At 39.6% G+C, this 27655-nt stretch overlaps 2 protein-coding genes across 3 annotated transcripts in view; both read right to left on the bottom strand.

The window, feature by feature from the left end:
• Positions 1–726: 726 nt before the first annotated feature.
• Positions 727–10656, bottom strand: sars1 (seryl-tRNA synthetase 1). Its single transcript, XM_086159932.1, has 12 exons — positions 10490–10656; positions 9459–9529; positions 9205–9285; positions 8866–9024; positions 8319–8462; positions 8078–8233; positions 5686–5907; positions 5468–5597; positions 4110–4267; positions 3751–3880; positions 1280–1485; positions 727–1149 (listed from the first exon to the last, which is right to left on the bottom strand). The coding sequence occupies exons 1-11, from the start codon at positions 10623–10625 to the stop codon at positions 1331–1333; spliced, it is 1542 nt and encodes a 513-aa protein (XP_086016058.1). The 5' UTR covers positions 10626–10656; the 3' UTR covers positions 727–1149; positions 1280–1330.
• Positions 10657–10997: 341 nt separating this feature from the next.
• The window catches only part of LOC147227353 (interleukin-17 receptor D), a 28588-nt gene continuing 11930 nt past the window's right edge, over positions 10998–27655 (bottom strand). The window contains exons 5-12 of one of the 2 annotated variants that reach the window (XM_086159542.1): positions 19220–19343; positions 18722–18760; positions 16574–16719; positions 16353–16427; positions 15446–15506; positions 13628–13774; positions 13363–13535; positions 10998–12571 (exon numbers count right to left, since the gene is read on the bottom strand). In XM_086159542.1, coding sequence (XP_086015668.1) covers positions 12059–12571; positions 13363–13535; positions 13628–13774; positions 15446–15506; positions 16353–16427; positions 16574–16719; positions 18722–18760; positions 19220–19343 — 1278 coding nt within the window. In that variant the 3' untranslated portion in view covers positions 10998–12058. The remainder of the gene's footprint in view (positions 12572–13362; positions 13536–13627; positions 13775–15445; positions 15507–16352; positions 16428–16573; positions 16720–18721; positions 18761–19219; positions 19344–27655) is intronic. The other variant, XM_086159543.1, reaches the window with a different exon arrangement.

The following is a 27655-nucleotide window of genomic DNA, read 5'->3' as shown; positions in this document are numbered from 1 at the left end:
CTGAACAGAATATAATGTGACATATTAAATTTTTTTTTATATGTATATATATATAAACATTTTTAATGATATAAACTATTTTTATCTCAAAGTTTACAAAATGGTAAACTGGTAAAGCACAAAGGTCCCCGGTTTGATTCCAATAGGGGGGTCTTTCTGTATCTGGATTAGTTTCCTCCTGAAAACCAAAAGCATGCAGTAGATAGTAAGAAGAGTTAGTGGTTGCTTGTCTCTATATGTGGGAGTTATTGATTGGCGATTGGTCCAGGTTGTACCCTGCCTCTCGACCAATGAGAAACAGGATAGGCTCTACTCCCCTGTGATGAAATGAATGAATTTACAAACAAACAAAGAGAAATTCATTCATTCCCTACACCCCTCATCCTGCTCAAAGGATTGTAAAGGGTCAATCTCCCGTTTCTGGGAAAGGTGGGATTTAACCTGGATCACCTCTCTAGGGAACAGGGATTTTACCATTCAGATCTGCGAAAATTAGGATCAATAAATATCTGTTTTTGGACAATTGTAGAAAGTGGATAACCTGGTGAGAACCCAGGCTTAAAAACCCAGGAACTTTCTCAGTTATATGGTTTTGCCAACCTTAGTGCAGATCCTTGAGGGAAAATCCTTTAACTACCTTTTCTTAATATCAAGATTATTTTTTTCCATTTGGATCAGATTCTAACAATATCTGATACACATTTATTGAGAAGACACACAGGGTAATGTTTTTGAGTCGATTTAATATTGGTTTACAATATGTATTGCCTAACTGCTTTATTATATATTTCTCTTTGTTTCATTATGTGAGTACAGAAAGTCTCCCCCATCAGTGACAACATTAAGACTTCAACAAATAAAGGCTGAAAATGATTCTGAAGGAAGGCAACAAGAGAAATTCAAAGCCCACAACAAACAGTTTTAATACCTGATTTTAAATTACAACATATCCTCTGAAGCGATTCCACACATTATTTAATCAACTGATCTTCTGCAGAAATGAAGATGATGAAGGGTGGGTATTGTCATAATAAAGGACGAGTTGCATTCGTTTTTCTGCTTTGAAACAGCTGATTTCCTGATGTGTCAGGAGGCTCAGGGAGGAGATGAATGACGGGCGGAGAGTCTCACTGCTGAGGAAAGTGATCCCTAAGGATAAGGAGGAAGAGTTTAGATGAGGGACATTTAATTTACCACACCCTTGCCGCTTTTACTTTCTCTACTGATCCCCAACCACATGACATCATTTGGCCCGACTGAAAATGAGACTTTACTCCACCTATTTCTTCTATCTGTTCAACTGTGAGGCGTCAGAGTCACACGCCGGTGTTTATGAGTTGTTGACGGACATGTTTTCCATAGCGCTGGGCAGGCTTTGGTTTCCCGGCTTCTTCTTCTTGCCCCCATCCTGCTGTTTTTTTGCCTTTTTAGACATCTCCTGGTCAATTGGAGCTGGCTTGACGAATTTAATAATCTCCCTCAAATCTGGAGGAGATAAATGGAGACGATTATGCATTAAAGTATTATAACAGAAGTTGGAAAAAACATCTGAAGCACTCAGCTGCTTTACAGGACCAGATAACAAGGTTATGGCAGGTACCAGCCAATACAATTTAAGTTTTTTTATTGCCCTTTTTGATGCTACTCTAAATACATTTAACCATGTCCATACCCATATCCAGCACATTTATTTATTATTTACGTCTGGAATGGATTTTGCATAGTGGCAGGTATGTTTATATGACCTGAATGACAATGTAACTAAAGAAGCATTTCTCTTTGTGTATAAATATTAGTGTGTATTTCTTAGTTTGCTAAGTATTAGTTGGTTGATTGATGGACGTATGTCAGACCATCATCAGATCTTTATGGAGGGACAAAAACAAAAATCTTACAGAGCAATAGTTTGTAGGTGAACTATCAGATGGATTTGGTGTATGTTTCTGGACAGCAGGGAAGATGCCCTCCAATATGTCTAAATCAGTGTTTCCCAACCACTGTGCTGCGGCAAATGTGCCGTGAGAGATCATCGGGTGTGCTGTGTAAAAATGCCTGCTTTCACCCGATTGGTCCAAAAATTATGTAATTGACGCAAATTATGTGTCTTCCTATGTCTATGTGGGCAGCATGCGGTGACAGGCAGAACAATTAAATGCTCTTCCACTCAATGAAACGGGTAGTTGATTAACCTGAGTATCTACCTGCTGCTTCTCAAACAGAGGGATCAGTGACACTTTTAGTGAGACGGCCTCAGTGATGCGCGATGGATAAATATTTTAAAAGAAAAAGTACTTAATCAAGAACCTTTGGGTCTTGAAGAACATTGTGACTCAGATGAAGGCCAAAGTATGAGTAGAAACAAAACACCAGAAACAAAACTATAGCCCTGCACCAGGCTGGGAAGACTGAATCTGCAATAGGTAGGCAAATTGGTGTGAAGAAATCAACTGTGGGAGCAATTATTAGAAAATGGAAGACATTCAAGACCACTAATAATCTCCCTCAATCTGGGGCTCCACACAAGATCTCACCCCGTGGGGTCAAAGTGATCACAAGAACGGTGAGCAAAAATCCCAGAACCACAAGGGGGACCTAATGAATGACCTGCAGAGAGCTGGGACCAAAGTAACAAAGGCTACCGTCAGTAACACACTACAATGCCAGGGACTCAAACCCTGCAGTGCCCCCTGCTTAAGACAGTACATGTTCAAGCCCATCTAAAGTTTGTTAGAGAGCATTTGGATGATCCAGAAGAGGATTGGGAGAATGTCCTGTGGTCAGATGAAACCAAAATAGAACTTTTAGGTAAAAACTCAACTTGTCGTGTTTGGAAGAGAAAGAATACTGAGTTGCATTCAAATAATACCATACCTATTGCTAAGTATAGGGTTGGAGCCAGCATGCTTTGGGGCTGTTTTTCTGCAAAAGCACCAGGATGACGGAGCCATGTAAAGGAAAGAATGACTGGGGCCATGTATTGTGAGATTTTGAATGAAAACCTTCCACCAGCAAGTATATTGAAGCAATGATGCCAAACACACCGCCCGGGCAACAAAGGAGTGGCTTTTCAAGTTCCTGGAGTAGCCTAACCAGTCTCCAGATCTGAATCCCATAGAAAATCTGTGGAGGGAGTTGAAAATCCATGTTGCCCAGTGACAGCCCCAAAACATCACTGCTCTAGAGGAGATCTGCATGGAGGAATGGGCCTTGGCCTCTGTCATTGCCAACAAAGAGTACATAACATACTAGTATAGAAGTATAAGTATAGAGCTTAACTTTTGTTTTTGACAAAATACTTATTTTCCACCATAATTTGGAAGTAAATTCTTTAAAAATCAGATAATGTGATTTTCTGGATTATTTTTTCCACAGTGTATCTATGATGAAAATTACAGGCCTCTCTCATCTTTTTAAGTGGGAGAATTTGCACAACTTGCTGGCTGACTAAATACTTTTTTACCCTACTGTATGTGCCGTGGTTCAAAAAAGGTTGGAAAACACTGGTCCAAATGATGTCCTGAAAATGAGACACTGCAATGGCTTTTGATATTCTATTGGTTTTTCATCCAAAATTGAACTTTGAAAGTTCATTCAGACTAAACTGACAGGTCCGAGTCTTTATGGCTCTGAGGTGAGATCCTGTACAGCTGGTTGTTTCATACTTGTTTCATTCGACAGCCTTCTATTTTGAATTACGCTGTGGGATAACAACATTTAGACAAGAAAAATGTTATCTGTTGCCTGCCTTACCGGGAGGCATGAACTCCTTGAGCTTCTCAGGAACCACAATGCCTTCTTCAGTCTGGTAATTCTCCAGGATGGCGCACATTACACGTGTAGTAGCACACATTGTTGCGTTCAACATGTGCACAAACTCTGCCTGTTTAATCCAAGAGAGAATTGAGAGGACACAAAAAGTATTGGTCATCACACATGCAAATTCTCTGTCATCTTCATTGACACCGATCACCTCCTAAACTTTGATTGAATCTGTATGTTGTGTGTCTGTGTAAAGTGTAATTCTTCAGTGTTTTCAAGAGGCATAGACCACTTTTCTTTTACAGCGTCATCTCCTATTCTTCACTCAGTGTGTGAGCCCTGAGACCCACCTTGTCCATCATCTTTTTGGTCTGCCCGTAGCGAATGCGGAGGCGTCTGGCCTGGTAGTCTGTGCAGTTTGAGCAGGAGACTAGTTCTCTGAAAGCACCAGATCCAGGAAACCAGGCCTCCAGATCCAGCTTCTTACTGGCTGCATGATTGAGAGCTCCTGCATTGAAAGACACCAGGAACAATTTGATATCCGACCTTCAAACACACCCTTGCTTATCTGGCACAGTTTTTAAAAATCCTGCAGATGTTACATATGAAACACCTGAATATCCTCTAAATCCACAGAAATAAGGAAGATACCACATTGCCTCTGAAGGTGATCCGTTTTTATTTTCTTGTAAGCCTTTCTCCGCAGTATTTTTATTGACTATGGGTTCACTTCATCTGTAAACTGATGTCCCGCATCCCAGCACCAATAACACAATCCTGGTTCTTAGTAGGAAGAACCCAAACTTCTTTGTGCATGATAAAGCAATTGTGAGCCATAATTCAAATGAGAAGAATATCACAGCTTTAAGCATTTGAGTAATTATTTCCCAGACAGTTATGGGTATCAAAAAAGGATCTTAGAGTAGTTAATAATAGGATATACAATAATGTTTGGTTTAGTTCCCTGCTGCATCAAATGAATACCATATTTTCCGCACATAAGGCGCACCGCATTATAAGGCATGTAAAACAGAAACTACTGTAGTGGCTGGGGTTGCATTATGCATCCACTAGATGAAGCTGTGCTAAAGGGAATGTCAACAAAACAGTCAGATAAGTCAGTCAGTCAAACTTTAATAATAGAATACAAACCAACGTTCTGACCACTCTGTTCACTCCCAAAACAAGTTGGTGCATTCACAATACGGTACCGTACGTACCGGTAGCGCTTACAGGTATTTTCTCCGCCTTTGTTGAAAACAATGTAATTCCAACTCAATTTGTCACAGTTCAAAGCTTTTGATTAAACGAAAGCACCAAGAAGGACCGCCTCGAAATGTATTGATGTTAAGTTTGTGTGCTAGCGCTGTTGCCTTCATTCGAATAGTGGCTGTAGAGATGTTTCTACTTGCTGCTCTCTGTTCAAAAACCCACTGTTGTTGACTCCGCTTCTCACTGTCAAATATCCCAGCATGCACCGCGCCCTACAGGGAAAATGGAGTCGGCGGCTGCTTCCCGTAATTGCGAGACCTGTTGCGGCTCAATATCGATCCATATATAAGGCGCACCGGATTATGAGGCGCACTGTCGGTTTTTGAGAAGATTAAAGGCTTTTAAGTGCGCCTTATAGTGCAGATAATACGGTAATCTTTTTTTTTTTTTTTTTTTTTTTTTTTTTTTTTTTTAAATTTATGATATAGAAACCTACCAGACACAATGTTGACAATGCGGTAAGGAATTCCAAGCGACTGGTAGAACTCCTCTGCTGTCCCGATCATCTCATCAAACATCTCCCAGGACTTTCCGTCGTGTGGAGACGCATAGACAAACTGCTCGATCTATAAAAGACCAGAGCATAAGGACTTAAATTTTCATTTTGTGATCAGGGCTTTTTAGTATCTTAAGTGATAAATTCCAAAAGCACACCTTCTCAAACTGGTGCACCCTGAAGATCCCACGGGTGTCTCGGCCATGAGACCCCACTTCCTGTCTGAAGCAGGTGGAAAAGCCCCCATAGCGGATGGGGAGGTCCTCAGGTTTGAGCCATTCCTCCCTTAGGAAGGCTGCAATAGGCTGCTCTGACGTGGCTATCAGGTACTTTTCGTCTATGGAGTTATCATCTGACTTCTCGCTGCCCTTTCCAATCACCTGTCATCAGAACACACATGAGATGAGACGACAGTCACCGAAACACAGAACTATGTTTTTTAATTAACTTAAAACATGAGAGTTATGTGTTACACCCAGCATTGAATATGACACATCTGAATCAGTTCTTTGACATATTTGCAATAAAACCCAGGCACCCAGTTAAGTTTTCAGAGCAACATCCAGCATGATCTGTTTGACTTTTCACTTTTGACATATTCAATGTCATATCAGAAAAGAGAAAAACTTGTAATAATTATTTAAGACAAAAAAAAAAAATGTAAGGCCATGAGAGAATTATTGCTCTACAGCAACTTTGGTCTTTTTTTTTTTAAATTTGAACTTAACAAATAAGTTCAGCAATATTTTTTTTTACATGAAAAATATGATCCAAGTCACAGCCATATGCATGTTACATCCAAACATCTCATTATGAGACCTCTATTTTAACACAGTTCAGCTTGAAATAGAATAGTGCACCATTTAAAAAAAATTAAGCTTTCAATCAATATGTGCAGCCATCACTTTTTTTTGCAACTGCACCTTAGTTCTCCTGTTACTTTAAAAAAAAAACCAAACGCTACCATTTCTATAGTGGATAGAACAAGTATTTGATCACCTACCAACTAGTAAGAATTGCAGCTCTCACAGACCTATTAGTTCTTCTTTAGAAAGCCCTCCTGTTCTCCACTCATTACCTGTATTAACTGCACCAGTTTGAAATTGTTACCTGTATAAAAGACACCTGTCCACATGCTCAATCAAACAAACTTTAATCTCTCCACAATGGCCAAAACCAGAGAGCTGTATAAGGAGATCAGGGATAAAATTGTGGACCTGCACAAGGCTGGGATAGGCTACAGGACAATAGGCAAGAAGCTTGTGGAGAAGGCAACAACTGTTGGCACAATTATTAGAAAATGGAAGGAGTTCAAGATGATGGTCAATCTCAGTCTCGGGGCTCCATGCAAGATCTCACCTCACGGGGCATCAATGATCATGACGAAGGTGAGGGATCAGCCCAGAACTACATGGCTGGGCCTGGTCAATGCCCTGAAGAGAGCTGGAACCACAGTCTCAAAGAAAGCCATCATGGATTAAAATCCTGCAGCACGTGCAAGGTCACCCTGCTCAAGCCAGTACATGTGCAGGCCCGTCTGAAGTTTGCCAATGACCATCTGGATGATCCAGAGGAGGAATGGGAGGTCATGTGGTCTGATGAGACAAGAATAGAGCTTTTTGGTCTGAACTCCACTTGCCGTGTTTGGACGAAGAAGGATGAATACAACCCCAAGAACACCATCTCAACCATGAAGCATGGAGGTGGAAACATCATTCTTTGGGGATGCTTTTCTGCAAAGGGGACAGCACTGGTATTGAGGGGAGGGTGGATGGGGCCATGTATTGCAAGATCTTGGCCAACAACCTCCTTCCTTCAGTAAGAGCCTTGAAGATGGGTCATGGCTGGGTCTTCTAGTATGACAACAACCCGAAACGCAGAGCCAGGGCAACTAAGGGGTGGCTCTGTAAGAGGCATCTCAAGGTCCTGGAGTGGCCTCGCCAGTCTCTAGACCTGAACCCAATAGAAATCTTTGGCGGGAGCTGAATGTCCATATTGCCCTGGGACTCCCCCGAAACCTGAAAAATCTGGAGAAGCTCTGTATGGAGTGGTGGGCCAAAATCCCTGCTGCAACGTGTGCAAACCTTGTCAAGAACTACAGGAAACGTCTGATCTCTGTAATTGCCAACAAAGGTTTCTGTACCAATTATTAAGTTATGTTTTTGTAATGTATCAAAATCTGGAAATGATTGTATGATTCTAGAACTCATACAATGTGTTTTTCTGGATTTTTGTTTTAGATTCCGTCAGTCACAGTTGAAGAGTACCTATGATAAGAAATTACAGACCTCTATGTGCTTTGCAAGTTGGAAAAGCTGAAAAATCAGCAGTGTATCAAATACTTGTTCTCCCCACTATACCTCAGCATAACTCGTCATTGTTCTTTTTACTCTGTGATAAATTACTTATAATTATTTTATTTGATTTGATTTTGCACCGTGGGTCTTAGGGTAACGCTATTTCAATGCTCTGTATGTGTGAATGTATGGCAGTATTGACAATAAAGTTGATTTTGACTTATGATTTAATGCCAAACAAACAAATTCCTACCTTGTAAAGCTCTTCATCGAATTGGCTGAGCTGGGCGACCTCCTGCATCACCTCCTTCCTCATAAAGAAAGGTGTGTAGAGCATGGTGTACTTTTTGCTGTGTAGCACCCTCATAGCATAATTGATCAGAGCCTGCTCCAGGAACACAAGAGGCCCCTAAACGCAGCATAAACAGGAAATTGTTAATTTATGTAACAAGGCAGCGGAGTATTTATCTACACTGCATCGAAAGTGGACTGACCTTCAGAAAGTAGCCTCTGCTTCCAGCCACAATGGCTCCCCTTTCCCCTTCAAACCCATCAATCATAACTACCAGGTCAACATGCGAATACTTCTTTTGGACCGTGCAGTCACCCCAGGTACACTCCACCTTGTTGTCTGCATCCTGTTCAGATGGAAATTGATGATATACACATATCAGAAAGCAATGATGAACATTGCTGTTTCGAGATCATTTAAGAATAAGAAAATGAAAGTATAAAAACTTCTTTCAAACAAAATGCTGTACAAACAAAAAGAAATAAGTTATCCAAAGGTACAGTCAACTGGATGAAGGTATTCAAAGGTATTTCTTCTTCTTCTTCTAAATGTATTCTCTTTAAATTTATTATATATACATTTGTATATATATACACAAATATATATATATATATATATATATATACACATACATATGTATGAAGAACTGTTTTACTTCACAATATCTAATTTAAAACCCTAACAATTTAAATCACAATGCTTTCAAATTAGAAAAAAAAAAAAAATGTCTATATATATGTGTCACCCACCTCGTCATTGCTAATGGGCACAGAGGGGTGCAGAAGGTTGCCAATTTCCCTTAAATACTCAAAGCGCTCTGTCTCCAGCTTTACCCTTTCACTGTCAGTTTTTGCCAGAGCCTCATCCACCAACAAACGCACCTTCTTGATCTGGGTCACGGTCAAGGCCTGACACAGAAGATCAGAAAGAGCAGAGTGAAGTCTTCCTTCTTTTTTTTAACAACATGAGAAAGACAACAGGCTTGATAACGGCACAGGTCGGAAGCACATTTATAGATTATTCAAGATAGACACTAAAAATGCTGCGGTACAAGTGGGAACAAAGTGAAGGCATGCAAAAACACATACCGAGAGCATTTCTGTTGTCAAGGCTTCTAGGTTCTGCACTTCATCAGTTAAAGTGTCATCATCCCCAACTGGTTCCTTTTTCTGCACACACAACATGGGAATTTTGCAAGGGCCATCATAGTTATCAAACTATTTATCCTTCTCTAAAACTCCCATCATAATTGTAACTAAATCGCATGGACACATGGTTAATTCCTGGCTCTGTTACACTGCAACACCCATGTCAATAATCTCAAGTACTGATGGCTTCCTACCTTCATTTTATCTCCAATGGTCTTGCTGCAGAGGTTCTTCACTTTGTTGAGATTGTCTGCAGTAAAACGGCCTGTTGAAAGAGAAGGGCATCTCTCAATCACAGTGCAGGACTCCAGTCTCTTTGTGACAGATGTTCTAAATATATTCAACTCACCTTCACACAGTCAGGGAATTCATTCAATTAGTTTTAGTTAACAATTTGCTTAACAAAATTAACAGACCAAAATCATGATTATCGTTAGAGCCTGAATACAAGGTGCAGGGCGAGGCAGACTTGACAAGCTGGTTGCTGGGATTGCATCATATGGTGCGTTACATGCCAGCATCACTATGCTAACTCTACATTAGCCCGCAGTAGTATTTTTTACCAGTCAAGAAAGTGATAGGAATGCGTTACTACTTAGTTTTGTCTTATTTTGTAGAGGGCTAATCTACTGTTGACCAAGCAGTGTACAAGTATGACATTGATAATACCTTTTAGGTAAAAATGGAGATAGCTACACTAATAATAGCAGCGTCGGCGTGCTAGCATTGAAGTGCTATTGGAACAAACTCTCTTCAAATTAAGGGATTTTATCTTTCCTTTCTTTAAAGGATATCAATGACTATAATATAAAGTAACCGTAGTTACCCTCTATTAAAGTTAGAGTGAGGTGACAATTCGGAGAGTATGAAATCGTCCCTACATGACGGTGACCGAGTCATTAAGTCACTTTTATCGTTAACAGTGCACGCCAAGTTCACGTTATTCATACAGGCATTGGCAAGGGAGTGACATAAATACATTAAACATTTAAAGCCCACCATGGCCTGTGGGTATTTGATAACTACGCCGAGTACATGAACGATACCACATCATTAGTAAGGCATTTGATTCTTCTTGAGGGCCAGAGAAGGTAAGTGGACGAGCGCATCAATAATATAAACGACCGGATTTCAATGCAACGCTGACAAATCGCTAACATTAGCATAATTAGCAAGCCTGCTAAACCGGTTACTGAATGAAAACATGAAAGAAAAAGCTGCTTACATTTTCTCCACTCTGTATCTGCGGCGACCAGTTTATCAACGAGCGTGACATCTTTAAACCTCTTTCTTTGAGTCTCGCGGACGATTTCTGGATCGCCACCTTTGTCAGTTCGAAACAGGTCCAAATCGAGCACCATCTTTCCACGTTGCCCGTCAGAGGAAGTCCAGAGTGGCTAACGATGACGCCTTCAAAGAGGGTTGCCACAACTTGTCGGCTAAGCGACTGAACCGTACATTTCAGTTTGTAACTAATATGTCCTATATTAAATATACATTGTCAATCTGAAATGAGATCAGATGGATTAAGAATTTAAAAGAAAACAAAATCCAAATTTTTTGAGCTATGAAAACGGTTTTGCTATATATATTTCAAAAACAAAATGCTCATTTTTTCGTTTTCTTATTGATTCTGGCAACTCAACGCGTCAGCATTGCACCACCGAACCACATAGTCGTCATGTGGTTATTCGTACCTATAAGAATAAGAGAGAAAACTTGCTTTTTTCTTCCTTTATTAGATATGTCGACGGATAGAAATACAAATGTTGTTTCATGGGTAAGTTCTCTTCGATATAAAATAAAAAAAATGACAGGACCTTTTATGCCATTCATAAAAAAATGGGATATGTGCATGCATATTTATAGATATAGGAACAGGGACATAAGCAGTGCAGAAAACGTACTTCAAGATACATACTGTAGTAAAATAGCTTCAATTATTTATCAATTGTAATAATTTATTAATTTGATTAAAAGTTTATTTGCTTTTGTATCAGTTTCCTTGCAATAGATTTAAATGAGTGTCAACAAGGAATGATATTCTTTGTCAAATTGCATGTTTATGAGTCATAACAGAAACATTACAACTATTGCTGTTGTCATAAGTAGGCATTAACATAGCAAATGGACAGTAAAAGAACAATTATTGCGTTGCTTCAAAGCAAACACTTTGTACTTTTGAAATTCTTGCAAGTGATTATTTCAGTGAAAAAGATCTACTTCAATGAGCACTGTTGCTTCTTTGTATGAGTAAGTTGATTATAGTTTACTAGAGCTTAATAAAAAAAATAATAGTACTAGTAATCCAGCAAAATAGATATCTTTACCAAAATTCACACTAAGTGGTATTGGGGTTTCTCCTATAGGAACTCATTGGGACCTTAGTATTGTGTGGCTTTTATCAAAAGGACAATAATTAACAGCAAACATTAAATCTCACAGTAGCTAGTAGAAAATGCCAAAATACTGTTGTTTCATCTGACAAATGTTCAATCTTTACTTATTGACAAACAAATATCTTGATCGTGTTAAAAAAATCCTTCGTTTGAGCACAAACATTTGTGCACATGCTGGCGATCTGAGAGCACGGTGGCTGCCACTGCTGTGTCACTCAAGGACAAGTGATTCAGTGGTGCTTGGTGGAATGTCAACATTCATTGTGCGCTGTGAGATTTCCACTTTCCTGCTCTGAGTGACCAATCAGACACAGAGTTTGTGGTTTTTACAAAGTTCACACCAGGATTTAATGCTTATTGCATTTATTTTAATGCGTAGAAGTCCTCTGCTTCCCTTAACTGATGCCATCTGCCCTCATTTCCACCCCTGCTTCATGGATAGCCCTCTGCAAAGCTGCTCCTGCAGGTAACTTAGTAAAACTATCCTCAGAGATTTGGTTTATCTTCAGGTAACCGCCTGGCCTGTGGAGGGGAACTTCATGGAGGTGAGAGAATAGCAGCGGTAGGTCAGTTGTAAGTGTGTAGTGTGATACCAGTCTGAGTTCATTTGGAATGTCAGTCCTCTCAGAATACTCAAACATAGCTGTCATGTACTTTGAAAAGTCTTTTCCCCTGGCTTTGGCTCGACCCACCTCCTCTCCAATAAGGTGGGCCAAGACATTAGAACAAAAATCAATTTTTCTGTCTTCCTCCCCATCTTTATGGTGACCCTCTGGTTCTGGAGACCCATGCCTGAGGCCTCTAGAACAGATCATCATGACAAAGTCACAATCCTGGATTTGCCGGCAATGCCAAGCCATGCTACCCTCCTCGGCCATGCTCAGAGTGTCCCACAGGTCCAGGCATACCTGTGATTGAATGAAGCAAAATTATAAACTGCTGTCAAACTCACTGTAGACAAAGTCTTTAAAAATGACTTTTGTACAACACATCACATATTCCAACAATATATAATGAGAATGCAAAAATAGCTCACTAAAGCAAATTACAGTAAGCGTCTTTGTGTACCGTGAAAAGTGCTATACAAATCGTATGTATTATTATTATTATTATTATTATGTCCATCATTTCTATATTTAACCATTCTATATTGTGGTCGTTATTCCAAAAGAGGGTGGTAATTACATAAAAATATGTTGTTTTTCTTTTTAACATTTCGTAGGGGTTAGTTGATACATACGTTTAATCGGTAAATAGTTAACTGTTTATTAATGATTCATTGTATTATAGCCTTTAATTTACAGAAAAGGGGAGAATAAACTGTAGGAGTCCAAGACAAGGTTTCCACACTTTGACGTGCGTATGTAAGAATGAAAGAAAAGTATGGTTTAAACCTACATTATTTTTTCTTAGGTAAATGCATTGTGAGTGTATCAAATGATGAGCCTATTATATATGAAATCTGATAAGGTATAATTTCATTTGCATGCCCCCACCTCCAATACCCGTGCACAAAAAAATAAAAAAAAGAGAAAAACGTGTTGCAATAGTAATGTGTTGCTTGGTTTTATGAAATGTTACTTTATTTAATCAAGTTTTGTGATGCATTTTGAGAAACGTCTTAAAGTTCAAACACAAATACCGGTAACTTATGTTTTAGCCCTAAGTAAAATAAACAAAGACCAACATATCAGTTTACCTGTATAGCCATGTGCTGCTGAATGAAGGCCGCGAGTTGCATCACTGCTTTAACATGTGCAGGGCCATCATTGCTGCTGTAGCAAATCAGAAGACGAGGAGGGTTTACTCTTTTTCTGGCCAGTGATATCACTTCCCCCTGGGTCCACTTCTCCTGATTGTGAGTGACAATATCTGGAGTGATGACACAAATGCACACACTGCTGGTTATAGCAGAGAAACCATGGAAGGTAGCAGAAATGTGTTTTTATGATCCGTCTCTATGCCTGGTTTTATGTCAGCTTCCTTAATCCACAGGATGGGCCTCTTCCTGGTAAAAACTGCTGTGAAGACAACAAGCATGGCTACAAAGGCCATGCCGAGTGAAAGCCCCAGAGCCAAGGAACCAGAGACAGAGCGGATTGAGGCAGCCTCTAGGAAGATGAAGGGTATGAGGGTTACATTGTGCTTAAATTACAGCCTTAAATGTTATAGTTCAACATTTAAAGACAAAAACATCTTGACTTTTCAATAAATCAGCTCTGCAAATGTTTGCGGAGTTACAAAAACTCTTTATAATATGGCACATAATGCTCTAATAAGAGCTTATTGTAGTTCACAAGATGGTTATAGGTATGTTTCAAGAACGTCAAATGAAAAAAAAATCCTCATGGTTCATATTAAATGATAGGCATTATTATTGAATAAACATCATTACTGGCTTATGAGAGTGCTGTTGCTGCCTTTAATAGCATAAAAAATAATTTATTGCGTGTTACTTGCCAAGTCCATTATTTACTGGAATCATGGTACTTTTTTCTTCTGTTGCTTTACAATAGGAAACCTTGCTTTACAATAAACTATTAAACTATTAATTATTATGTGTGTATAACCTGGAACCCTGGACCAGTTGTCAGTCAATCACAGGGCCACATATTGACAAAGACAACCATTCACTCTCTCATTCACACAATAGGGGAATTTTGCAGGGCAGTACTAGGGATGTTATTGGTAAGGTGCAGCATTGGCGTGTAGGCTAAGGGTTGGGTGTAAGAAAACTGGATTTTGAGCAAGGCAACAGTTGGAGGTAGTAAGGGATACTAGAACAGTGTCACAGGCAAAGCAAGGACAGTTGGTGAATTGGGAGAATGTGGAAAGAAGAATGCTGAGGTGGAGAGCTTGAAGGCTAATAGAATTAGGTTTATCATGGGGCTACGTATGATGTGTTGCCATCTCCCCAGAACTTAAAGCAATGGTTGGGTAAGGACGCTGCCTGCCCATTGTGTTCTGGGGTGGGCACACCTAGACATATATTGTCAGGGTGTAAGGTCAGTCTTTCCCAGGGGTGATACACTTGGCATCATAAGGTCTTGAAATGTTTGGCAGCAGCAGTGGAAGCAATAAGAAGCAGTTAGAGATAAATTCTGTAGTTGGTAGTAGGGATGCTCGGCAGATTCAATTTGTACGTGAGGGAAACACTGGGAGAATTGAGTTGAAGAGGTTAGTGAACTCAAAAAAGACAGGTATGCTGAGATGGCAGCAGAGGCAGAGCAGCAAGGTTGAGCGGCTCAGGTGAGGCATGTAGAGGTGGGCTGTTGTGGGTTTGTGGCCAAGTCTGTTGTTGCCCTATTGATTGAGTCAGACATTTGCAGACAGAGCCTGAAACTTTCGATCAGTAACATGTCTCGGGCAGCAGAACGAGCAGGAGAATGGTTGCGGCTAAGCAGGAAACATAGTAGCTGAGGAGGTCATTAAAGAAAAATTGCTTTCTTGTGAATAACCTATGCACTAACTAGCTATGTACTATGAATATCATGTTGGAGTTTACTGTCAAACCTTCTTGATGTTTTGTGGGCCTAATTCGACAAAGCACAGATGATGGAAGGTGGCCACTTGAAAACCCAGAAGATATACTTCAAGCTGTTGTTGGCTAATGTAGGTAAGTGGTGTTTGGTTGGTAGAGCGGAAGCCTGCTGGTAGCTTGCTCGTTGCTTGTTATAGATAGCTTCTCTACAGCCTGAATTGGGCTTCTAGATGTGTTTTACCTAGGATCTTGGCACAAGGGGCAGTATCACCTTGTCCTGTGTATCAATGAATGAATTTACCTTGTTTCATCACATGCACATAGAATGTTTTCCTCATGGCATCAACTTCATTTGCTGCAATCTGTAACAAGAAAAGTTAAGGATGTAGTACATTATTGACTGAAAAAAGTAGTTAAATAAAGATTATCTCTCGGGCAACATTATTATTATAAAGTCACATGTGTTACATGTGTATAAGAGAAAGGTGAAAAAACCATAAGCCACAATGATATAGTTATATTTTCAAGTGCTAATACACTGCAAACAGCAATGGAAGTTAAGATTTTAGGCAAAGGATATCAGCAAGTTTATACACAGCAGACATTAACAAAATTGGTCTTTACTGGCTAAGTAAAATAGCAAACCGATACTCCACTGACAACCAAATTATACAGAAGTTATCACTTATTTTTTGCAACAGTACTTCATGCTTAAAAATCATTTGGCAATTGTGATCATGAAATCCATTCAAAAGCAATAAATGCATTGCCCTTCTTAATTTTGTTGGAAAAAATTAGACATACCAATCAAGTATTACATTACAATCATTATCTTTTTCACACAGACTTATTCTGTCCTGATGCATGCCATACAATTGAACGGGTATAAGCTATAGGTGAAATATTTCCCATTTATATGCAAATGCATTCATCAACAGGAAGCCTAACAAATAACTATGACTAAACTACTTGCTGCTCATGCAAAGTCTACAAGATGGATATGATAGTAGTTACACCTTGCTAAAAAGAAAAAATAAATCAAATAAAATGTATACATACATACATATATATATATATATATATATATATATATGTATATATATATATATATATATAATGTGTGTGTATATATGTGTTGGTGTGCATGTAGACACACACACTTCTCACAAACATATGTGTTTTATACAGACTTGTAATCTTCATTTTACCCAGCAAGTATAATTGGCTCCCTCTTTGAGGTCCCTCAGCTGGTAGCTGTGGTGAGTTTTGTTTTTGCTGTAATCCTATGGGGGGGAATAAAATAAATTGGATTTACGGCATTTCAGCTTTAAATGGACTTCTTAAATTCATGTTATGCAAAATTTCTGATGAAAAATAATGTTTTTAACCAAATAATTTTGTGGTAAAATATACGCTGGAATCCACCTACCGGTGTGATGTATTTGTGTTTCTTCATGTCATTTGTGAAGCACAGTAGGAAGTAGTCCCTGATGCCAAAGTTTGGAGGAGCCAAGCTGAAGGTTATGTTCACTGCAGTTCCTTCCTGCTGAACCTCAATGTGTTTGGGGTACCAGTCTATGATCATACCAGAAAATATGCACCAAAGATAAAGCTGATCAAAGCTTCCAAGGCAGACCGGCTCATGGCTTTTTTGTACATGCTTCTAAAGAGTTCTACAGAGTTGAGTCCATATCATATCATATCATATCATATCATATCATATCATATCATATCATATCATATCATATCATATCATATCATATATCACATAACATCACATCACATTATATATCATATCATATTCATCCATCCATCTACAGGAGCTGATCCAGGGCTAGGTAGTGGGGGCAACAGCCGAAGCAGAGAGGCCCAGACTTCCCTCTCTCCAGCCATTTGGTCCAGCTCTTCCTGAAGGGATCCCGAGGTGTTCCCTGGTCAGTCATGATCTGGTTATTATGGTTGATTCTCATGTTTGGTTTTGGCAAAAGTTTTACGCCGGATGCCCTTCCTGACGCAACCCTCTGCATTTATCCGGGCTTGGGACTGGCTCAGGGAGACACTACTCCGTGCTCCCCCAAAGCTGGCTCGGGGAGACACCGGCCAGTGCCGCCCTGAGTCTGCATTGGTTGAATGCCTTCTCAAGGTCCACAAAACACATGTAGAGTGGTTGGGCAAATTCCCATGTGCCCTCAAGGACTCTACTGAGGGTATAGAGCTGGTCCACTATTCCATGGCCAGGACGAAAACCACATTGCACCTCTTGGATCCGAGGTTCAATAACCAGGTGGACCCTCATCTTCAGCACCAAGGAGTAATACTTATCTGAGGAGTGTGATCCCCTGTAGTTGGAGCAAACCCTCTGATCCCCCTTTTTTAAGAGGGAGATCACCACCCTGGTTTGTCAATCTCGCTGCACTGCCCCCACATTCCACATAAAGTTACAGAGGTGTTTCAGCCTGGCCAGCCCTACATCAGTCAGAGCCTTGGGGAACTCAGCGTGGATCTTATCTACCCCAGGGCCCTGCCACTGAGGAGCTTTTTGATGAGGCTCAGCAAGTTCAGCCCCAGTAAAAGGGGAATCCACCCCCAATTCCCCCAACTCTGCTTCCTCATTGGAAGGCTGATTCGCTGATTGTGGACCAGAATCTGTTTGACTTCCAATGGAAGTTGCTCATTATGGTCTCACTAAACTCCTCACATGTGTGAGTTTTTGTCTCGGCAACCGCCGCCAGATGTGGCTTGGCCTGCCGGTACCTGTCAGCTGCCTCTGGGGCCCTACAGTAGTCAGTAGGACCCCTCCTTCAGCTTGACGCCATCCCTCATTGCAGGGGTCCACCAGCTGGTTCGGGGTTACTTCCCCTCCAGAGAGGTAACATTCCATGTTCTTAGAGCAAGCTTCTGCAGCTGTGGATTGGACCGCCAAGGTCCCCCACTCCGGCTACCACACAGCTCACATTGCACCTGACCCCCTTGGCCCCTCCTATGGGTGGCGAGCCTAAGGGAATGGAGACCCACGTTGACTTTTCAGGCTGAGCCTGGCTGAGCCCCACAGCTGCAGGCCCGGCCATCATGCCCCATCCCGGGCCTGATATCATATCATATCATATCATATCATATCATATCATATCATATCATATCATATCATATCATATCATGTCATGTCACATCATATCATGTCATATCATATCATATCATGTCATATCATATTGTATATAGTACTAAGCAAGATTGAAACAACTGTCTTTGTCCTTTTGAGCTTGGGACAACTGTTGTCCGGAAACACATTTCAACTGCATTTAAAAATTATTGTTTTACTATTAAAATATCCAGCAATTACAATGAACATCATCTAGAAATATCCCTGATACTGGGTTCAATCTCACCTGAGGTGGACTGACTTAAAATAGTGTGATAGTCCCACATTTAAGATTGTATGTTTTAGAAATCATGGATGATCAACAGGAGAAAGCGAGAAAGGGATTTGTTTAAACAGACAATACAAAAGTTTGAATAATGGGCTTTGACTGTGAAAACTGATAAAAAGGATTTGCAAACATTCACATCGTTTTTCTCTTACCTTTTTTACATTGTTCAGAGCCGTTCTTCTCCGTACACGCTATAAAATCACAAAGTTCATGATATGATATTTAGTGGCAGGATCGGCAGGCCGGACAGGTATATGAGAAAAACAAATAATGTAAACTAGATTTGTGATGACACTACTAGAGTTGCAATCCAAATAAGCTGATATATGGAGGGACACTGATTTAAATAATAACTTCAATTGTCCACAATATTGGAATATTCCTATAATCATCCCACGGTTGGGAAATTCAACAAGTAGGGAAATTTCAAATTAGTCCATATAACATCAGTCATTAAATGAGTGATGCTCGGTTTGAGGTTGATGAAGAGTTATGGCTGTGCTTGGGGAAAGCTTATACCGTATTGATTATGGCTTCACAGAAAGAGCTGGTCAAGGCTTAGAGGACTCAATATCCCAATGATTATCCTCTCTAATTTGGGTTTTGTCATTTGATAGCAATGTTCATTTTGTGGCTCTTTGGGGTCTTACAACGTGTGGAGAAGATCTTGGTTCGGTAGAATTTATCCCATTTCTCAGGCACAGGCAGTGCCATGACAGTGACAGCATACTGGGTCCCAAGGAGGAGGCTGGGGAAAGGGTCTGACTTGTAAACCTGCAGAACCAAGCAAAGTATTATGATTTATTAAAACATATTCAATATGTCAGATGAGTTATGACCAGGGTTATATGAAATCATACTATTTCAATGACTTCCTCACATGGAATGGCTTGGACTTGTTGGACTGAACCATTTCAATAACATCAAAAATTACAGCCTCAAAAATGATCATATAAAAAAAAAAAACAGAAACCTCTAATATCAACAACTGACTTTGATTTACTGCCTTTTTATTTACTAGCTTATCTTTGCTCCATCAATCCGCCCATCCATTCATCCATCTTCTACTACTAGTCTGGGGTCAGGTAGCAGGAGCAGCAGATGAAGCAGAGAGGCAAAATTGGCTACTGTAGGTCAAAGAAGGCGAGGAGGGAGGCGTGTTTGGCAGAGATAGAAGAGGAAAGGCAAGAGTCTGAGACTGAGAGTAGGGACTTTGAATACTGGGACTATAACAGGAAAAAGTAAAAGTTGGTCAACATGATGCAGAGAAGGAAAGTGGATATACGGTGTGTCCAGGAGACCAGGTTGAAAGGTAGTAAGGCTAGAAGCTTAGGAGCAGGCATGTTGTACTATCATGATACCGACAAGATGAGAAATGAAGTCGGAGTTATCTTGTAGGAGCAGTTTGTTAGGAATGTTCTGGAGGTGAAAAGAATATCAGATAGCCATTTGGTTCTAAAATTTGAAATTGAAGGTGTGTTCAGTGTTGTTAGTGGCTATGCCCTGCAGCTGGAATGTGAGCTTGAGGAGAAGAAGTTCTGGAATGAGCTAGATGAAGTGATGCAAAATATCCCCAGAGATGAGAGAGTGGTAACTGGTGCAGACTTCAATGGGCATGTTGGTGCAGGCAATAGAGGGGATGAAGAAATTATTAGAAGATTTGGTATACACAGACACAGAACACAGAGAGACAGATGGTGGTAGATTTTGCAAAAAGGTTGGAAATGGCTGTGAACACTTTTTTCCAGAAAAGACAGGAACATAGGGTAACTTATTAGAGTGGAGGTATGGACATGCAGGTAGACTACATCTTGTATCGACAAAGCAACCTGAAAGAGATCAATGACTGCAAATTAGTTTAAGGTGAGGGCGTAGCCAGACACCACAGCATGGTGGTTTGTGGGATGACTCTGGTGACAAGGGAGATCAAGAGGACAAAGTGGTGGAAGCTGAAAAGGAAGGAGTATTGTATGGTTTTCAGGGAGGAGTTGCGGAAGGCCCTGGGTGGTCAGGGAGGTCTTCCAGATGAATGGACAACTACAGCTAGTGTTATCAGGGAGACGGGTAGGAGAGTTCTTGGTGTGTCATCTGGAAGGAAAGTAGATAAGGAGACTTGGTGGTGGAATGAGGAAGTGAAGGAGTATACACAGAGAAAGTGGTTAGGCAAGGAAGAAGTGGGATACTGAGAGGACTGAAAAGAACAGACAGGAGTACAGGGAGATACAACATAAGGTAAAGACAGAGGTAGCAAAGGCAAAACAAAGGGCGTATGATGACATGTATGCTCGGTTGGACAGTAAGGAGGGAGAGAATGATCTGTACAGGTTGGCGAAACAAAGAGCTAAAGATGGAAAGGATGTACAACAGGTCCGGGTGATTAACCCTCTCAGGCTCAAATTAAGTTGTAGTTGCAGGAAAAATCTGATATTTGGCTGTCGCAAATCTGCAACATCTGCCTGGAGAAGGTTAAGGACAGAGAGGGAAATGTATTGACAGATGCTAGAAGAGTGATGGGATGATGGAAAGAGTACTTTGAAGAGCTGATGAATGTGGAAAATGAAATAGAAGTAAGAGTAGATGAGGTGACTATTTTAGACAACAAAGTAGCAGAGATTAGTAAATGTGAAGTGACGAAGGCATTTAAGAGGATGAAGAGTGGAAAGTTAGTTGATCGTGATGATATACCTTTACCTGAGGAGGTTTGGAAGTGTCAAGGAAAGGCAGCCGTAGAGTTTCTGACTAGATTATTCAACAGGATCTTAGAGAGTGAGAAGATGCTTGATGAATTGAGATGAAGTGTAATGTGCCCATTTTTAAGAATAAGGGGGATGTGCATAATTGCGGGAACTATAGAGGGATAAAGTTGATGAGCCGTACAGTGAATTTATGGGAAAGAGTAGTGGAAACTAGACTGACAGCAGAAGTTGGCATTTGTGAACAGTAGTATGGCTTCATGCCTAGAAAGAGTAGTACAGATGCAGTATTTGCTTTGTGAATGCATGTACAGACAAGGTCAGAGGGAGCTGCATTGTGCTTTTATAGACCTGGAAATTAGCATATGACAGGGTGCCTAGAGAGGAACTCTGGTATTGTACGAGGAAATCTGGAGTGGACGAGAAGTATGTTAGACCTGTGCAGGACATGTATACTAGCTGTGAGACAGTGGTGCAGTGTGCTGTAGGGGTGACAGAGAAGTTCAAGGTGTGAGAAAAGTGACGAAAAATGTCAGGGGTACTATGCAATAGAAAACTATCAGCCAGAATGAAAGGAAAGGTGTACAAGACAGTGGTGAGACTAGTGATGCTTTATGGCCTAGAACAGGGGTCGGCAACCCGTGGCTCCGGAGCCGCATGCAGCTCTTTCATCTTTACACTGCGGCTCCGAGTGGCTTGGGAAAATAAATTATGAATATTTAGTTGAAGTGTATTTCATTTGTGTTAATTCCTTTTTTTAACTTTTAGTTCTAAGTTGGAAGATTATTGTGATCTTGAAATATTAAATAAGATTATATTTATTATTTTTCGCCGCTCAAAATAACAGCACACCCGCAGAAGCCGGTATACCTGCCAGCCGGTAAAGTCCCGATTTGCAGATGCTGTACGCAGAAGTTCAGGAGCAGAAGCCCCATAAACCAGGTAAAATAAATATTATGAAGATATTTTGCCAATATTTATTTTTTACTGTTTACTGACACAGCGATTTTTTCCAGATTTGTTTTTAAAATTCAAGTCAAGGCACCGCTACACGCTCTGAAAGCCCAAAGCTCAAAATGAGTTGATTACATAAATAAAATTTAATTTTCTACTTTGTGGATTTCAGAAGCAACACACTACACACTTGTTTACACAAAGTGTGAAGGTAATAAAAAGCAATATATATAATGGTACCTTTACTTTAGACGTCAAAAAGTAATTGCGGCTTCCAGTGTTTTCTTTTCCGAGGAAACCGGGTCCAAATGGCTCTTTGGGTGTTACAGGTTGCCGACCCCTGGCCAAGAAACAGTTACAATGGCGAAAAGACAGGAGGCAGAGCTAGAGGTCGCAGAGATGAAGATGTTAAGTTCTCTTTGGGAGTGACCAGGATGGATAGGATCAGGAATGAGTCCAGAGGGACAACATATCTTCCATGTTTTGGAGAGAAGGTCAGAAGCCAGACTGAGATGGTTCGGTCATGTACAGAGGAGGGATCGTGAATATATTGGTAGATGATGCTGGAACTGGAGCTGCCGGTCAGGAGGTCTCGAGGGAGACCAAAGAGAAGATTTATGGACGTAGTGAGAGAGGATATGAAGGTAGTTGGTGTGAGAGAGGAGGATACAGAGCATGGAGTTAGTTGGAGAAGGTTGATATCGCTGTCACAACCCCTGAAGCGAAAAGCTGAAAGGAGAAGAAGAAGAAGAAGAAGAAGATTGAAAACATGTTTTGTACTTTGCACCTTTTTTGCCACACCCTGCTTATCCTTGTTCGACCTCTCTAACCAGTTTCTGCTGTTTCTGTTAAACACGTGTGTTAGTTGAGGGCAATGGGGTTGAGGCTTACCAGCTGAACAATATGCCGTAATTGAGACTCCACCCTCTACTTTCTGTTTTGTCAGTCTTCCATCAAAATCTTATTTGAAGCTCTCTTTACTATTTTTTCTTTTCTTTTTATATGCACTCTTGTCTCTTTCCCATGCATTATTTTGGTTTACTCTTGTGCCTTAAATAAGATCCCACTTTCTTTTTCAATCACAACCATCATTCATCTTGATCTAGTGTGAGACAAGTTTTGCATTTCCACTGTCAGAACCAAAGGAACAGACACATGTCAAGTTCTGCTCTGGCTCATACGAACACATTTCTCTATATTTTTTTTCTTTACACTTTGCAAATCTTCAACACAAATGTGGAAATCTGAAGAGTTTCCTTGTGAGATATTTCAGGGGAAGCTCCTCATATTCCTGCCATTGCCAGCTAGAAATATTCACAACACCACTATTTCGGTTTCAATGGAACCCACCCAAACATCCATTCCTTTATCAAATTGACTTGCTACTCAGTGAATTATCACTTAGTAATAATTATGTAGTATCATATATTTAACATCATATATTATTTGCTGCATATAAACACATAATAATGGCTGCACTAATAAAAGGCCATGTTTTATAAGAGTGTCCTCTTAGCCTGTCATGAGATGGAGCATTTGGTTTTAGTTTCTAGTTCTGTGTTGTATATCTCAAAAGAAGAAAAAAAATCGCTGCTTGAAACTAGCTTGATCAGGGCTAATAAATATTATTCTCAACATTCAAATGTCAAACTAGAAAACTGCCCTGATGTACTGTGCCAAATTTTTTTGGACACTATTTTTTTCTTCAAGATTGAAGACTTTTGAAGTTGATGTGAGTCAGCGCATATAAACAATTTAATTCAGTGCATGTTTTGTGATTACTAATCAGTCAAAAGGATCTTGAAGTGATAAATTCTCACTTAAAATAAATTAGCTACAACATTGGAATGTCTTCCCAAGTATCCGTTGTAGATTTGAAAAAAAAAACAAAAAACAATATACTTCCTCACTTTCCTCTGGGATTGATAAAGTATTTCTGATTCTGATTTAATACCTGCAGTCAGCATAAGATATGTCATTTTTTTGACACCTTATGCACATTTACACTTTCCAGTGAATAATAACTCAAGAGTATTTCATTCAAACATCAAGCCGTATTATTTCATTTTGAACTACGAGGAAAAGAGCCAAACAGCAAGAATTGGAAGATATGATAAAAGAGTTAGAACATAAACAATTTGCAACAATTAAGATTGCAAATGATTTAAATACAACTCGTAGACGATGAAACAGCTTACTACTGGATAAAACTGAGGGAAGCTCAAGATTTAGTAACCAAAAATTTTATGAATATGGAAACAGGGCAAGCAAACTGTTAGCATTCAGGCTGAGAAAGCAACAATCCTCCAACGTAGTAAAGAAAATAAAATCACAAGTAAATATTGCCACAAAACCAAACAAAATAGTGGAGGTGTTTGCAGGGACACGTAGTGCTGATGCAGAACTTGCAGAGTACTTAAAAAGTATAAAACTAACTGAACTGACAGAGTCAACAGCTAAGGAGTTAGATAAGCAATTGGGGAACTGGAAATTAAGCAAGTTATTTCATCCCTTAAGAATAACAAAAGTCCAGGTCCAGACGGATAGGTCAATGAATTTCATAAAGTCTTTAAAGACCTGCAAGCACCCCTGTTGCATAAAGATATGCCCTAGATTCTCAAACTATGGTACCATCTTGGACTGATGCAACGATAGTTGTAATTCATGGGAAGAGTAAAGGCCCTGCTGAATGCCAGTCTTATAGGCCAATATCATTTGTGAATAAAGGTTTGAGTATATTAACTGCAAATCTAGCTAGAAGGGTAAATAAGATAATAACCCAAATCATACAGGCTGATCAAACAGGCTTTATCACTGGAAGGTCTTATGTAGATAATGTACGACACCCATTAAATATAATATCTCATCCAAAAGATATGAAATCAGAATCAATGATTGCATCTATAGATGTACAGAAAACATTTGATCGGTTATCATGGCGATATTTATTTCAAACACTAAAACTATTTAGATTAGGCCCTTATTTCAGAAATGGGTTCAAACATTTTATTCATCCGCAGCTGTTAAGGTTAATGGATACAGATCTGAGAGATTTACACTAGAATGGGGACGCAGACAAGGCTGCTGCTTATCACCCCTGCTGTTTGCTATCAGTATTGAGCTGCTGGCCCAGCTCATTAGACAATAACATAAAAGGAAATATAATAAATCAAGAAGAACATAAAATTTCACTGTATGCAGATGATGTTTTACTATATTCAACAGAACCCAGCTCAACATTCCCATGTCTAAAGGAGCTCATATCTAGTTATGGATATTGTTCTGGATATAAGGTAAATGGAGATAAAATGGAGGCCATAGACATAAATAATCTCAGAAACAGTTAGGCTTCAGAGTAGATTCAGATGGCCCAAGAAGACATTAAATATTTAGAGGATCTAAATTCCCCCATCTCTACATAACCTCTATAAACTACAATAAAATAAGCCAGCATATTAGTAGCGACCTGGAAAGATGGTCCCATCTCCCACTTTCCCCACTCGGTCGAGTAGAAAGTATGAATGCGCTGTCCAGATTGCTTTATTTATTTCAGATGCTACTTGTGGAAATTTCCAAAGCAACCTTTGATCACCTCAATAAATTAGCAGAATTTATTTGGCAAAATAAGCGCCCTAGAATTAGACTTGAAAATTTACAATCATCCACATCAGACAGAGGTCTCAAACGCCCAAACATGAAATATTATTTCTGGGCTGCACAAATGAAGTCGATGTTTGCATGGATTTAGAACGCATGGATTTCCACACAATTGCCTAAGACTGAGAAAAGCAGGTACAAAAGCAGGTCTTTCCTTTTCTCGATGTCCCTGCCAAAGAAATGTCAGCCTGGACGAAAACCATGTTAAAATTTGGAATAAAATACAATCAGTTTCCAAAACTACTTTCATCACTAACAAATATTGGACTCATAAAGACCTTTACCCCAAACAATTTAGATATTGGCTTTAGAAAATGGTCACAATATATTCTAATGTATTTGCATCAACTGATCAAGGACGACAATCTTAAAACATTTGAGCAGCTGACAAAGAAATTTGATCTCCCTACGACAGAATTTCTTAGATATCTACAGTTTTCTTTCCTGACAACGCACAAGGAGTGGGGAAAACTTAGAAGACCCACTTCCATAGAAACGTTCCTAATAGCACTAATAAACAATAGGGAAAAGAAAATAATCGTTAAGCCTTATAATGTTTTCTTTTATCCATAAATATACATAACTCCCAACAGATAAGACAGAGGTGGGAAGTGGAAATTAAGATTTACATATCAATGGACACCTGGGAAGAGATATATATTGAGGCACACTGGACCACAAATTCAAACTCTCGGAGAGAATTCAAGAGGAGAGTTATTATTGTTTTTCTCAGAAAACCAGAAATAATAGCTAAGATGGAGCCGACACATTGTAGTTCTTGCTGGAGGAATTGTGGTAAATATGTTGCCAACCATAAACATATATTTTGGCCCCAAACTAACTTTATTTTGGAAGGAGGTTTTTAACGCCCTCAAAGCAGTCTTCAAACGGGACATTCCACAAAGGCCTACAACTACATTATTATGAGCAAGCCCTCTGGGTATAAACAGAAAAGATGAAAAATACCTCCTAAAAATATTGCTCCCAGAAGCATTAAAAGCCATAACTATCAGGTGGTTAAAACCGGATCCCCCTTCATATAATATATGGATCCAAAAAGTATGAGACATTTACCAGATGGAGCAAATTATATATTCATTAAGACATCAGAGGCCTATCTTTACTAAATGATGGACTCCTGCCATAGCTTTACTAATGCAATATGGTTAGACTCGAAAAATTTTTGACTGACACTGGACATAAGCATCATATCCTTTTAGATTATCTATGTGAAGTGTATTTTTTTTCAACACCCTTTTTTTCCTCACCCCTGATATTCCAGTTATTATTTCATGACATGACATGATCATGGTATCTTATTATATGTGGTATATGTACCTGTCATGAATGTGGAGATAAACAAAAAAAAAAAATTAAGTTAAAAATTCCCCACCACTGAGGGGAAAAGCCAAAAGGAAAAAAGAGGAGAAATATAGTTTTCTTTTTTTTTAACAATGTTTATGATATATATGATACATTTATGATTAGTACACTTAGAAAGTCACAGCAGATTTAACAACCAGAAGCCAATTTTGAAATGTGGGGTTATTACTGTTCTTTTTCCGTAATTTGTTATGTCTAATCCATCAAAGGGGCAGAAACATGTGAAATGTTTGGTAGAAATGGCATGGACCTGCACAGAGGAGAGGTATTGAATTTATTTGTAGAATTATGATGATGTTGGAGCTGCCAGGCAGGAAGGCTGGAGGAAGAAGAGATTTATGTATTCAGTGAAAGAGGACATGTTGTTGTGATGGAAGAGAATGCAGAGAATAGGGTTCG

This window comes from Fistularia commersonii, chromosome 14, assembly GCF_037954325.1.
Source record: "Fistularia commersonii isolate RoL2024-O1a breed Wild chromosome 14, RoL_Fcom_v1.0, whole genome shotgun sequence".
NCBI lineage: Eukaryota > Metazoa > Chordata > Actinopteri > Syngnathiformes > Fistulariidae > Fistularia > Fistularia commersonii.
Note: the sequence above shows the minus strand (reverse complement) of the source record. Positions and strands in the feature narration are given on the sequence as shown.

Coding starts and splice junctions, on each gene's coding strand:
- sars1 (XM_086159932.1), bottom strand. CDS start 10,625: ATGGTGCTCGATTTGGACCTGTTTCGAACTGACAAAGGTGGCGATCCA. Junction 8,234..8,318: donor GCAGAGGCTACTTTCTGAAG/GTCAGTCCACTT, acceptor TGCTGCGTTTAG/GGGCCTCTTGTGTTCCTGGA. Junction 5,908..8,077: donor TCGATGAAGAGCTTTACAAG/GTAGGAATTTGT, acceptor TTCTGATGACAG/GTGATTGGAAAGGGCAGCGA.